The following is a 15,394-nucleotide window of genomic DNA, read 5'->3' as shown; positions in this document are numbered from 1 at the left end:
AGCAAGGAATCAGAAGGTCACCGTTGACATAACCTAGCCTAGTGATACAGGAAGGAATCAGAAGGTCACTGTTGACATAACCTAGCCTAGCAATAGAGGAATCCAATGGTCACAGTTGGCCTTGCCTAGCAATAGAGGAATTAGAAGGTCACTGTTGACATAACCAACAACCATCTATTTGAGCTTGAATACTGGTGCACTGGCCCTCACATCATATGCAGCAGTAACAGTCTAATGTATATGGCTATGGAGATAATTTTTGACATAACCTAGCCTAGCGATAGAGGAATCAGAAGGTCACCGTTGACATAACCTAGCCTAGTGATACAGGAAGGAATCAGGTGGCCACTGTTGACATAACCTAGCCTAACGATACAGCAAGGAATCAGAAGGTCACTGTTGACATAACCTAGCCTAGAGACAAAGTAATTAGAAGGTCACTGTTGACATAACCTAACCTAGTGACAAAGTAATTAGCAGGTCACTGTTGACCTAACCTAGCCTGGCAACAGATGGATCAGAAAGTCACTATTGATATAACCTAGCCTAGCAATAGAGGAATCAGATGGTCACTGTTGGCATAACTTAGTCTAGCAATAGAGGGATCAGAATATCACTGTTGACATAATCTAACCTAGCAATAGAGGAATCAGAAGGTCACTTTTGACATAACCTAGCCTAGTGATAGAGGGATCAGAAGATCAATGTTGACATAGTCTAGCCTAAATATAGCGGGATCAGATGGTCACTGTTGACATAACCTAGCCTAGCTATAGAGGGATCAGATGGCCACTGTTGACATAACCTTGCCTAGCTATAGAGGGATCAGATGGCCACTCTTGACATAACTTAGCATAACGATAGTGGAATCAGAAGGTCACTGTTGACATAACCTAGCCTTGAGATAGAGGGATCAGATGGTCACTGTTGACATAACATAGGGTAGGAATAGAGGAATCAGATGGTCACTGTTGGCATAACCTAGACTAGGGATAGAGGAATCAGATGGTCACTGTTGGCATAACCTAGACTAGGGATAGAGGAATCAGATGGTCACTATTGGCATAACCTAGTCTAGCGATAGAGGGATAAGAAGGACACTGTTGGCATAACCTAGTCTAGCGATAGAGGGATCAGATAGTCGCTGTTGACATAACCTAGTCTAGCGATCAGATAGTCACTGTTGCAATAACATAGTCTAAGTCTGAAGAACTTGGGGGGGGGGTTGCCTTATTCATCATTTCTTTGTTGACACCAGTTTGCTTAAAACATAAATAACAACCTCAAAAAAAGCACTGATATCCTTTTGTTAAAGTGATATAAAAGTGCCTAAAGAAAATACTCTAAAATGTTATAACATTTTATTATTGCTTGCATATAACTATGTGTTTAATCCCAGCATATAGTCATCTCCAGAGCAACACTGCACTGCTAGGAGCTAGCTGAACACACCTGGTGAGCCAATAACATGAGACAAATGGGTGCGGCCACCAATCACCAGCTAGCTCCCAGTAGTGCATTGCTGTTGCTAAGGATATGTACATATGCTTTTCAACAAGAGATACCAAGAGAACAAAGTAAATTTGATAACAGAAGTAGATTTAAAGTGTCTTAATTTTGACTTTCCCATCCCTTTAAATGGTTAAACTTACTTTTCTGTGATAATACTTGGGTTGATTGTCACCACATCTGTCTTCATTCCGACATCTTCCACATATTTCTCTGATATAGGTGGCAAATTACATCTAAAAAAAGGATTTATAAGCCAAATAAAACACAGCACGTAATAAACAGGGTCTGGTATAATGCTCAGAATTTTACACAAAGTAGCAGTGTCAGTTTAAACATTTTAACCAATAGTAATTGCAAGTGAAGTAAATCTCTATTGCTCGTTACAGTAAAGCGACAAATCAAAATAATAGATCATACATCTTATGTTATTAAAGGGCTTCTCTGCAAAGGTTTTATAAACAATATTGCAAACACTGCTGTCAGATGGTCTAAGACATGTGAGCTCACCTAGGATTACACTTTAACAAAAGATACTAAGAGAACTAAGCAAATTTGATAATAGAAGTAAATTGGAAATATGTTTAAAACATCATGATCTATCAAATCATTCAAGTTTAAGTTTGATTTTACTGTCCCTTTAACAAAAAATGCTTACTATATATGACCCAGTAGGGTTACCAGCTGATCTCCTCAAAAATACTGAACAACCAGTCGGTAACCTGGGCAAACGGTACATACAACTCAAACTCTTTTTTTCCAACTTTCTTCTGTTGTTAAATGTAGCACTTTCTTTTGGTCTCATTAGTTGCGGCTTGGCCCCTTGAGGGCAAACTAAACTAGGCTTAGGAGTGTGCATGTGTCTTGAGAATTATGTGGCAGCAGTGTATTAAAGTGTCAGTAAACCTCAAAAATAATGTTATATAATTCTGCACATAGTGCAGAATTATATAACATTATATTAGCGCAAACTTTATAAAACATAATATTCCCTTTGAAATTTTTAAAACAACTGCTGTTTTTCAGACCCGCTCTCTGTGCTCTTCTGAGCGGGTCTGTTTTTTTAACATCCCAAAATTCTATCATAATAACTGTATATACTGCTCAAATTGACAAAATTTGGTACAATTGCACAATCCTTTTTATTGTATTATAGGTGAGACAAAAAAGCATTGGTGTGCAAAATGCGTCAACACCGAGACACAAACAAGTGTTGAGTTAAAGATACTCATTAACCTTTATCAAAAGTGGATGAGATAAATCTGTGACAAAAGAAAATGTTTATAATGGAACATGATGAGATCTAAATCCTGTGTCATATTAAAGCTTATTAAGGTCACGTGCGTGTCATCTGAATAGGAAGCTGATAGATTGTGAGGAATTCTTTGTTCTGCAGACAGATGACAGCTGGCACGAAAATGGCTGATTCCCTGTTCAGAAATAAAGAAAACATCAGGAGCTCCAGTTCAGAGCATTTACAGTCTGTGTGTCACCATGTATTAAAGGGACATAAAACCCACAATGTTTATTTCATGATTCAGATAGAGCGTACAATCTTAAACAACTTTGTCATTTACTTCTTTTATCAAAAAGCAGGGAAGTTCAGGAGTGTGCACGTGTCTCTATGTTATACATTAGCAAAAAATGTCATGTTGTGCTTCAGGCAGGTGCACACTCCCTACCAAGGTAGCTCTTCAACAAAGACCAACATGAGAATGAAGCAAATTTGATAATGGAAGTACATTGAAAACTTGTGGATATCATGTTCCTTTAACCAAAAGGAGAGTTCATCATTACAACTTCTTGTAATAATCAGTAACTACAAGTTTTGGCCTTTCTTAAAGGGACATGAAACCCAAACAATTTATTTCATGATTCACATAGAACATTACATGTTGAACAACATTCAAATTTATTAGTATTATCAAATGTGCGTTGTTCTCTTGATAATCTTTATTGAAGGAGCAGCAATTGACTTCTGGGAGCTAGCTGAACACATTGGATGAGCCAATGACTAGAGGCATATACGTGCTGCAATTAGTCGGCAGCTAGCTGCCAGTAGTGCATTGCTGCCCTTGAACCTACCTAGGTATGCTTTAAACCAAAAGAATGAAGCACAGTATATATTGACAGTAAACTGGAAAGTTGTTTAAAATTGTTTGCTACATCTGAATCATAACAAATTAATTTTGACTTTACTGTCCCTTTAAAACACAGAAATTATCTCAATATTTGTATTTTCTTTGTGCAGAGGCCAGACCCTAATACACCTACAAAAAAGAGATGGTATTGTCTGTTTCTTTTTACACCAGTTCTGATCATTACGTTTCTTAGACTGGTACTACACATGACCTTACAATAAATTATATGGTTCTGTAAACCCTATGGCTGCCAGAATGTACTGTCCTGGGTAAGCCAAGAGGCGCAGGGGTGTAGTGAGTAGCCTTAACTTTGCTAGAAGGAGGCTTTTTGGAACATAGAATATCGCGGCTGTGTTAACATATTCCCCCGTAGACTTCAATGAAATGAAAAACTAACACTTATATGATGATATAGGTATAGATATATATATATACACACACACACATATATATATATATATATATGCAGCCAAAAGAAAATGCACTCTCAGGACTTTCATAAACAAGTTACTTTTATTTCTGTAACGTTTTCGGAGGTCTTGCCTCCTTCATCAGCATAAATAAAGTGAAAACAAACAAACTCTTAAATAGTGACATACTCACTCAAAATCATTTCAAACCACTACCTGTGCTGGCGCCAAAATTACCGGTGTTGGACCGCATAATGCGTTCCAAATGTGCTAAGTGGCGGAAGTAGTGCGCCAAACTACTTCCGGTTGTCAAAAATCTATAGCCGTAAATAATCGGCTTATTCTATATAACTGCTATAATTGTAAAGCCATTGTGGCGTGTTTATCTAAACACATAAAGCAAATTCTTAGCGTGCAAACGTTTATGCTAATATATTAAATAGTGATAGTAAATGTGACAGCTGCTTGTTGCCATGACAACATAAACAATGCTGGAGTGTAATCCTGAACAGGAACAGATAAACAGTAACTATGTTTCTAAATACACCAAAATGTGTTAGAACGGGCCTGTTATTTGGCTACAATGTATATGTTTACAGATGATGTATTAATAAGAGAGGATACCCAAATCTATTTGTTAGGCACGCCAGCTGACATGATGTGCTATATATATATGTTGTTATGTTATCTTATGTTAAAGATATTGAATCAGTATATCCAATATGCATAGAGGAATCTCATATGGAGATATATATCTCCGATTTATAGCCTTCAGTTTCTACATAGCTATACTGCTAAAGATTATCGTCTATCTGCGAACTTCCCATTAGTATGAGCTGTTAACATACATACTGTTCCTATCCTATGTTAAAAAGCCTTTTGTGTAATCAAAACTTGAAACAAATATTATTGAAATTTATACCGCTCGCCTAGTTCCTATTGAGTGATGAGGTTATATACTCTCAACATATTGAATCTCATAGTGAGAGCTACGTGGGTCATATATGTATATTCCACTCCTATCTTGTGGCTAACAATGCCCTCATATGCTCCCTATGTCAATACTCCAAAGCATTCAAGCACAAACGTACAAAAAGTGAATAAAACTAAACTTAAAAAATAAACCTAAAAATAAAAACAATTAATATAACGGTCTTTCCATAAATTTAAGCACTACTTAAACATTATCCCATTCGGGATGTATTTAGCTCTAATAGTTCTTGATTTTCATATATACAGAATAGAGAGCGTTCGATCATAAACTCCTGAATTTATGTATGCTGTGATCCGCTCTGTGTTTATTTCTGTGCATTCTTCAGTATCTTCTATTGCACCCTGGACCCCTGGGTTACCGTTGCCTTTAGGATCGAATGCTTAGTATGCAAAAATATTCTCCATATTGTTATTTCTTCTTCCTGGGTTGCTTAAGGATCAAGTGTCCAGTTTTGGCTATGTGTACTGCTATGTGTGAAAAAAACTGGTAACTCCAAGGCACCACTACCCGACTTCCACGCAGGTGTTAGAAATACCAAAGATTCCTATCCCTGGTGCTGTGTGTCAACATGGTTTAGGGGTACCCTTAGGACGAGGCACGCCGACCACATGGCGCACAGAGTCTTTATAGTCTAGGTGCCGTACCCTGCGCTTGTATCACATTATATAGCTATATTACACTAAAGCCTTAAAATCAGGGGTGGTGTTGAGCCCCCCTGGGTAAATGGTACCCAGTCGGTACATCCATTGTGCCTCTCGTTGCAGAAGTAATTTACCTCTGTCCCCCCCTCTATCCAATGGGGGTACATGATCAATGAGTGTGTATCTTATTGATGCCACCGAGTGTCTGTACTCTGCACAGTGTCTCGCTACTGGTTGTTCCGATTCCCCGGATTTATGAGCCGACCTTAGATAAACACGCCACAATGGCTTTACAATTATAGCAGTTATATAGAATAAGCCGATTATTTACGGCTATAGATTTTTGACAACCGGAAGTAGTTTGGCGCACTACTTCCGCCACTTAGCACATTTGGAACGCATTATGCGGTCCAACACCGGTAATTTTGGCGCCAGCACAGGTAGTGGTTTGAAATGATTTTGAGTGAGTATGTCACTATTTAAGAGTTTGTTTGTTTTCACTTTATTTATGCTGATGAAGGAGGCAAGACCTCCGAAAACGTTACAGAAATAAAAGTAACTTGTTTATGAAAGTCCTGAGAGTGCATTTTCTTTTGGCTGCATATCTTTTACAAATTTGCACCCAGGCATTTTTCCTTTGTGGGCGAGTTCTGGTGTTTTGGATACCTATATATATATATATATATGAATATCTATTTAAAAATATTTAGAATATATTCCCCTATGTGAAGAACATTGGAATGTGAAATATTTACCCTAAATACACAGTTAAACACACTAATGAATATGAATATTGTGTACATATGATTTTTCATGTTTTCATATATATGTGTGTGTGTGTGTGTGTGTGTGTGTATCTATATACAGTATGTATACATATGTATTTTATGTGTTTATATGTGTATATATATATATATACAGTATATATACAGGGAGTGCAGAATTATTAGGCAAATGAGTATTTTGACCACATCATCCTCTTTATGCATGTTGTCTTACTCCAAGCTGTATAGGCTCGAAAGCCTACTACCAATTAAGCATATTAGGTGATGTGCATCTCTGTAATGAGAAGGGGTGTGGTCTAATGACATCAACACCCTTTATCAGGTGTGCATAATTATTAGGCAACTTCCTTTCCTTTGGCAAAATGGGTCAAAAGAAGGACTTGACAGGCTCAGAAAAGTCAAAAATAGTGAGATATCTTGCAGAGGGATGCAGCACTCTTAAAATTGCAAAGCTTCTGAAGCGTGATCATCGAACAATCAAGCGTTTCATTCAAAATAGTCAACAGGGTCGCAAGAAGCGTGTGGAAAAACCAAGGCGCAAAATAACTGCCCATGAACTGAGAAAAGTCAAGCGTGCAGCTGCCAAGATGCCACTTGCCACCAGTTTGGCCATATTTCAGAGCTGCAACATCACTGGAGTGCCCAAAAGCACAAGGTGTGCAATACTCAGAGACATGGCCAAGGTAAGAAAGGCTGAAAGACGACCACCACTGAACAAGACACACAAGCTGAAACGTCAAGACTGGGCCAAGAAATATCTCAAGACTGATTTTTCTAAGGTTTTATGGACTGATGAAATGAGAGTGAGTCTTGATGGGCCAGATGGATGGGCCCGTGGCTGGATTGGTAAAGGGCAGAGAGCTCCAGTCCGACTCAGACGCCAGCAAGGTGGAGGTGGAGTACTGGTTTGGGCTGGTATCATCTAAGATGAGCTTGTGGGGCCTTTTCGGGTTGAGGATGGAGTCAAGCTCAACTCCCAGTCCTACTGCCAGTTTCTGGAAGACACCTTCTTCAAGCAGTGGTACAGGAAGAAGTCTGCATCCTTCAAGAAAAACATGATTTTCATGCAGGACAATGCTCCATCACACGCGTCCAAGTACTCCACAGCGTGGCTGGCAAGAAAGGGTATAAAAGAAGAAAATCTAATGACATGGCCTCCTTGTTCACCTGATCTGAACCCCATTGAGAACCTGTGGTCCATCATCAAATGTGAGATTTACAAGGAGGGAAAACAGTACACCTCTCTGAACAGTGTCTGGGAGGCTGTGGTTGCTGCTGCACGCAATGTTGATGGTGAACAGATCAAAACACTGACAGAATCCATGGATGGCAGGCTTTTGAGTGTCCTTGCAAAGAAAACATAATTTATGCTTACCTGATAAATTCCTTTCTTCTGTAGTGTGATCAGTCCACGGGTCATCATTACTTCTGGGATATTACTCCTCCCCAACAGGAAGTGCAAGAGGATTCACCCAGCAGAGCTGCATATAGCTCCTCCCCTCTACGTCACTCCCAGTCATTCGACCAAGGACCAACGAGAAAGGAAAAGCCAAGGGTGAAGTGGTGACTGGAGTATAGATTAAAAAATATTTACCTGCCTTAAAAACAGGGCGGGCCGTGGACTGATCACACTACAGAAGAAAGGAATTTATCAGGTAAGCATAAATTATGTTTTCTTCTGTTAAGTGTGATCAGTCCACGGGTCATCATTACTTCTGGGATACCAATACCAAAGCAAAAGTACACGGATGACGGGAGGGATAGGCAGGCTCTTTATACAGAAGGAACCACTGCCTGAAGAACCTTTCTCCCAAAAATAGCCTCCGATGAAGCAAAAGTGTCAAATTTGTAAAATTTGGAAAAAGTATGAAGCGAAGACCAAGTTGCAGCCTTGCAAATCTGTTCAACAGAGGCCTCATTCTTGAAGGCCCAAGTGGAAGCCACAGCTCTAGTAGAATGAGCTGTAATCCTTTCAGGAGGCTGCTGTCCAGCAGTCTCATAAGCTAAACGAATTATGCTACGAAGCCAAAAAGAAAGAGAGGTAGCGGAAGCTTTTTGACCTCTCCTCTGCCCAGAGTAAATGACAAACAGAGAAGACGTTTGTCGAAATTCCTTAGTTGCCTGTAAGTAAAATTTTAGAGCACGGACTACATCCAGGTTGTGCAGTAGACGTTCCTTCTTTGAAGAAGGATTTGGGCATAAAGAAGGAACAACAATCTCTTGATTGATATTCCTGTTAGTAACTACCTTAGGTAAGAACCCAGGTTTAGTACGCAGGACTACCTTATCCGAATGAAAAATCAAATAAGGAGAATCACAATGTAAGGCTGATAATTCAGAGACTCTTCGAGCCGAGGAAATAGCCATTAAAAATAGAACTTTCCAAGATAACAACTTTATATCAATGGAATGAAGGGGTTCAAACGGAACGCCCTGTAAAACATTAAGAACAAGGTTTAAACTCCATGGTGGAGCAACAGTTTTAAACACAGGCTTAATTCTGGCCAAAGCCTGACAAAAAGCCTGGACGTCAGGAACTTCTGACAGACGTTTGTGTAACAGAATGGACAGAGCTGAGATCTGTCCCTTTAATGAACTAGCAGATAAACCCTTTTCTAAACCTTCTTGTAGAAAAGACAATATCCTAGGAATCCTAACCTTACTCCAAGAGTAACCTTTGGATTCACACCAATATAGGTATTTACGCCATATCTTATGGTAAATCTTTCTGGTAACAGGTTTCCTAGCCTGTATTAAGGTATCAATAACTGACTCAGAAAATCCACGTCTTGATAAAATCAAGCGTTCAATTTCCAAGCAGTCAGCTTCAGAGAAGTTAGATTTTGATGTTTGAAGGGACCCTGTATCAGAAGGTCCTGTTTCAGAGGTAGAGACCAAGGTGGACAAGATGACATGTCCACCAGGTCTGCATACCAAGTCCTGCGTGGCCACGCAGGTGCTATTAGAATCACTGATGCTCTCTCTTGTTTGATTCTGGCAATCAATCGAGGAAGCAACGGGAAGGGTGGAAACACGTAAGCCATCCTGAAGTCCCAAGGTGCTGTCAGAGCATCTATCAGGACTGCTCCTGGATCCCTGGATCTGGACCCGTAACGAGGAAGCTTGGCGTTCTGTCGAGACGCCATGAGATCTATCTCTGGTTTGCCCCAACGTCGAAGTATTTGGGCAAAGACCTCCGGATGAAGTTCCCACTCCCCCGGATGAAAAGTCTGACGACTTAAGAAATCCGCCTCCCAGTTCTCCACTCCCGGGATGTGGATTGCTGACAGGTGGCAAGAGTGAGACTCTGCCCAGCAAATTATCTTTGATACTTCCATCATAGCTAGGGAGCTTCTTGTCCCTCCCTGATGGTTGATGTAAGCTACAGTCGTGATGTTGTCCGACTGAAACCTGATGAACCCCGGAGTTGTCAACTGGGGCCAAGCCAGGAGGGCATTGAGAACTGCTCTCAATTCCAGAATGTTTATTGGCAGGAGACTCTCCTCCTGACTCCATTGTCCCTGAGCCTTCAGAGAATTCCAGACGGCACCCCAACCTAGAAGGCTGGCGTCTGTTGTTACAATTGTCCAGTCTGGTCTGCTGAATGGCATCCCCCTGGACAGATGTGGCCGAGAAAGCCACCATAGAAGAGAATTTCTGGTCTCTTGATCCAGATTCAGAGAAGGGGATAAGTCTGAGTAATCCCCATTCCACTGACTTAGCATGCACAGTTGCAGTGGTCTGAGGTGTAAGCGTGCAAAGGGTACTATGTCCATTGCCGCTACCATTAAGCCGATTACCTCCATGCATTGAGCCACTGACGGGTGTTGAATGGAATGAAGGGTGCGGCAAGCACTTTGAAGTCTTGTTAGCCTGTCCTCTGTCAGGTAAATCTTCATTTCTACAGAATCTATAAGAGTCCCCAGGAAGGGAACTCTTGTGAGTGGAACGAGTGAACTTTTCTTTTCGTTCACCTTCCATCCATGTGACCTTAGAAATGCCAGCACTAACTCTGTATGAGACTTGGCAGTTTGAAAGCTTGAAGCTTGTATCAGAATGTCGTCTAGGTATGGAGCTACCGAGATTCCCCGCGGTCTTAGTACCGCCAGAGGAGCACCCAGAACCTTTGTGAAGATTCTTGGAGCTGTAGCCAATCCGAATGGAAGAGCCACAAACTGGTAATGCCTGTCTAGGAAGGCAAACCTTAGGTACCGATAATGATCTTTGTGAATCGGTATGTGAAGGTAAGCATCTTTTAAATCTACAGTGGTCATGTATTGACCCTCTTGGATCATAGGTAAAATTGTCCGAATAGTCTCCATCTTGAACGATGGAACTCTTAGGAATTTGTTTAGGATCTTTAAGTCCAGGATTGGTCTGAAAGTTCCCTCTTTTTTGGGAACCACAAACAGATTTGAGTAAAACCCCTGTCCCTGTTCCGATCGTGGAACTGGATGGATTACTCCCATTAACAAGAGCTCTTGTACGCAGCGTAGAAACGCCTCTTTCTTTGTCTGGATTGTTGACAATCTTGACAGATGAAATCTCTCTCTTGGAGGAGAGTATTTGAAGTCCAGAAGGTATCCCTGAGATATTATCTCTAGCGCCCAGGGATCCTGAACATCTCTTGCCCAAGCCTGGGCGAAGAGAGAAAGTCTGCCCCCCACTAGATCCGATCCCGGATCGGGGGCCCTCAATTCATGCTGTTTTAGGGGCAGCAGCAGGTTTCCTAGTCTGCTTGCCCTTGTTCCAGGACTGGTTAGGTTTCCAGCCTTGTCTGTAGCGAGCAACAGCTCCTTCCTGTTTTGGTGCAGAGGAAGTTGATGCTGCTCCTGCTTTGAAATTACGAAAGGAATGAAAATTAGACTGTCTAGTCTTGACTTTGGCTTTGTCCTGAGGCAGGGCATGGCCTTTACCTCCTGTAATGTCAGCGATAATCTCTTTCAACCCGGGCCCGAATAAGGTCTGCCCTTTGAAAGGTATATTAAGCAATTTAGACTTAGAAGTAACATCAGCTGACCAGGATTTTAGCCACAGCGCCCTGCGTGCCTGAATGGCGAATCCTGAATTCTTCGCCGTAAGTTTAGTAAGATGTACTACGGCCTCCGAAATGAATGAATTAGATAGTTTAAGGACTCTAAGCCTGTCCGTAATGTCGTCCAGAGTAGCTGAACCAATGTTCTCTTTCAGAGACTCAATCCAGAATGCCGCTGCAGCCGTGATCGGCGCAATGCATGCAAGGGGTTGCAATATAAAACCTTGTTGAACAAACATTTTCTTAAGGTAACCCTCTAACTTTTTATCCATTGGATCTGAAAAAGCACAGCTATCCTCCACCGGGATAGTGGTACGCTTAGCTAAGGTAGAAACTGCTCCCTCCACCTTAGGGACCGTTTGCCATAAGTCCCTTGTGGTGGCGTCTATTGGAAACATTTTTCTAAATATCGGAGGGGGTGAGAACGGCACACCGGGTCTATCCCACTCCTTAGTAACAATTTCAGTAAGTCTCTTAGGTATAGGAAAAACCTCAGTACTCGTCGGTACCGCAAAATATTTATCCAACCTACACATTTTCTCTGGTATTGCAACTGTGTTACAATCATTCAGAGCCGCTAACACCTCCCCTAGTAATACACGGAGGTTTTCCAGTTTAAATTTAAAATTTGAAATATCTGAATCCAGTCTGTTTGGATCAGAACCGTCACCCACAGAATGAAGTTCTCCGTCCTCATGTTCTGCCACCTGTGACGCAGTGTCTGACATGGCCCTAATATTATCAGCGCACTCTGTTCTCACCCCAGAGTGATCACGCTTACCTCTTAGTTCTGGTAATTTAGCCAAAACCTCAGTCATAACAGTAGCCATATCCTGTAATGTGATTTGTAATGGCCGCCCAGATGTACTCGGCGCTACAATATCACGCACCTCCCTCTGAGCGGGAGATGTAGGTACTGACACGTGAGGCGAGTTAGTCGGCATAACTCTCCCCTCGTTGTTTGGTGAAATTTGTTCAATTTGTACAGATTGACTTTTATTTAAAGTAGCATCAATACAGTTAGTACATAAATTTCTATTGGGCTCCACTTTGGCATTGCAACAAATGACACAGGTATCATCCTCTGAATCAGACATGTTTAACACACTAGCAAATAAACTTGCAACTTGGAAATACAATTCAATTAGAATAATATTAAAACGTACTGTGCCTTTAAGAAGCACAGAAGATCTATGACAGTTGAAAATTAATAAATTGAAACAGTTATAGCCTCAATCCTTGTAAACAACACAACTTTAGCAAAGGTTTAATCCCATTAGCAAAGATAACAAATTCTGAAAGCAGGAAACAAATTACAGAATAAACGTTTTTTATCTCAGTCAAACTATAATTCTCACAGCTCTGCTGAGAGAAATTACCTCCCTCAAAATAAGTCTTGAAGACCCCTGAGCTCTGTAGAGATGAACCGGATCATGCAGGGAATACAATGAGTTGCTGACTGAAATATTTGATGCATAATAAAAGCGCCAAAAAACGGCCCCTCCCCCTCACACACAGCAGTGAGGGAGAACAGAAACTGTCAGAAAAACAGATTAAGCAACTGCCAAGTGGAAAAATAGTGCCCAAACATTTATTCACACAGTACCTCAGCAAATGAAAACGATTTTACATTCCAGCAAAAACGTTAAACATAATCTCTAGTTATTAAACAGCTTTATGTATTTCTTACAGTGTAATTCTAGTGAAGTACCATTCCCCAGAATACTGAAGTGTAAAGTATACATACATGACATTATATCGGTATGGCAGGATTTTCTCATCAATTCTATTGTCAGAAAATAAAAACTGCTACATACCTCTATGCAGATTCATCTGCCCGCTGTCCCCTGATCTGAAGTTTACTTCACTCCTCAGATGGCCGAGAACAGCAATATGATCTTAACTACTCCGGCTAAAATCATAGCAAAACTCTGGTAGATTCTTCTTCAAACTCTGCCAGAGAGGTAATAACACACTCCGGTGCTATTTTAAAATAACAAACTTTTGATTGAAGATATAAAACTAAGTATAATCACCATAGTCCTCTCACACATCCTATCTAGTCGTTGGGTGCAAGAGAATGACTGGGAGTGACGTAGAGGGGAGGAGCTATATGCAGCTCTGCTGGGTGAATCCTCTTGCACTTCCTGTTGGGGAGGAGTAATATCCCAGAAGTAATGATGACCCGTGGACTGATCACACTTAACAGAAGAAAGGTGGCTATATTGGTCACTGATTTGTTTTTGTTTTGTTTTTGAATGTCAGAAATGTATATTTGTGAATATTGAGATGTTATATTTGTTTCACTGGTAAAAATAAATAATTGAAATGGGTATATATTTGTTTTTTGTTAAGTTGCCTAATAATTATGCACAGTAATAGTCACCTGCACACACAGATATCCCCCTAAAATAGCTATAACTAAAAACAAACTAAAAACTACTTCCAAAACTATTCAGCTTTGATATTAATGAGTCTTTTGGGTTAATTGAGAACATGGTTGTTGTTCAATAATAAAATTAATCCTCAAAAATACAACTTGCCTAATAATTCTGCACTCCCTGTATATATATATATATATATATATATCTGTAAATAAATAACTACACATATAAATACATAAATACATATGTACACACACATATATATATATATAGTTTCAGAAAAGTTAAGCACTCACTGGACTTCAGTCGTCTGTGTAATAAACAATTTTATTGGTGACGTTTCGGGACAAAAACAGTCCCTTCCACTGACCTGACGGAAGGGACTGTTTTTGTCCCGAAACGTCACCAATAAAATTGTTTATTACACAGACGACTGAAGTCCAGTGAGTGCTTAACTTTTCTGAAACTATTGCAAAACCTTATAGCACCCTGGCGGTTGATGACAGGTGGTGAGAGTGCACACACTCACAACATAAAAAATCTTTATATATATATATATATATATATATATATATATATATATATATATATATATATATTGCAATACTTTTTATTTAACTATACATTTATAAGATGACAAGCTTTAGGAAGAATGTCTTCCTTTTTCAAGTCTGAAGCAATACTGACCAATTTGATGAAATTTACAGATTATATCTTAAAACATAGGATGGCTAAAAAGACAAAGTGTTACCGAGGTCTGAATGCAGGGGGAGGAGGGGGTGTCGTAAAAGTCATGATGGGGGTTTAGGAGACAGAGGCAGGCAGTGTCAGTAAAGGATAACAGGCAGGAGAAATATACGGTTATACACAATTATGTTATAACCATATATTTCCCCTGCCTGATAAATTAATTTCTTTCATGGTGGCGAGAGTCCATGATTTGTTACACATGGGATCAGGGCCGCCAATAGAAATTTTGGGGCCCCTGACTTAACCATTGATCAGGGCCCCCCTCCCCTTCTTTGACATGTGCAATTTTTGACCAAGTGACTAAAACGTATATGCACTTTAATCTTAAGTGTCTATTTAAACTTGGAAATGTTGTAAAGGTAGTAACATACACTGAAACACACACTCACACTCACATAAGGATTCACATATAGACACTCTAGCAGACACGCAAAGAAACTCAGACACAGACAACTAAACAGACACTCAGCACTTGTTTACATTGACCTGACAAGTAATGAGGTAAACTACAGTTTTGTAAAAAAAAGGAGATTTAGAAAACAAAATATGGAGTTCTGATTATCTTTTTGTAAAGGAAGATGCCAAATAAATGATGACAACAGCATGCAGTGGCTGAAAGGAAGGGCCCTGAACTGCCTAAACAATAATTTAAAGGTTAAATGGTAGATTAGTGACTTCTGGGAAGGTTTCATTAGTCTCAAAGTCTGTAGAAAGATGTGAATAATCAGTAGTAAGGTCAAAATGC

General features: G+C 40.1%; 1 protein-coding gene across 2 annotated transcripts in view; it reads right to left on the bottom strand.

Annotated features, from left to right (window-relative positions):
• Positions 1–15,394, bottom strand: part of ST8SIA5 (ST8 alpha-N-acetyl-neuraminide alpha-2,8-sialyltransferase 5) — a 208,779-nt gene that overhangs the window by 3,913 nt on the left and 189,472 nt on the right. For both annotated transcript variants that reach the window (XM_053701078.1, XM_053701079.1), the window contains one exon: positions 1,653–1,745. In XM_053701078.1, the coding sequence (XP_053557053.1) occupies positions 1,653–1,745 (93 nt within the window). The remainder of the gene's footprint in view (positions 1–1,652; positions 1,746–15,394) is intronic.

The sequence above is a fragment of the Bombina bombina genome, chromosome 2 (genome assembly GCF_027579735.1).
Source record: "Bombina bombina isolate aBomBom1 chromosome 2, aBomBom1.pri, whole genome shotgun sequence".
Taxonomy (NCBI): Eukaryota; Metazoa; Chordata; class Amphibia; order Anura; family Bombinatoridae; genus Bombina; species Bombina bombina.
This window is presented reverse-complemented; position numbering and strand designations above follow the sequence as displayed.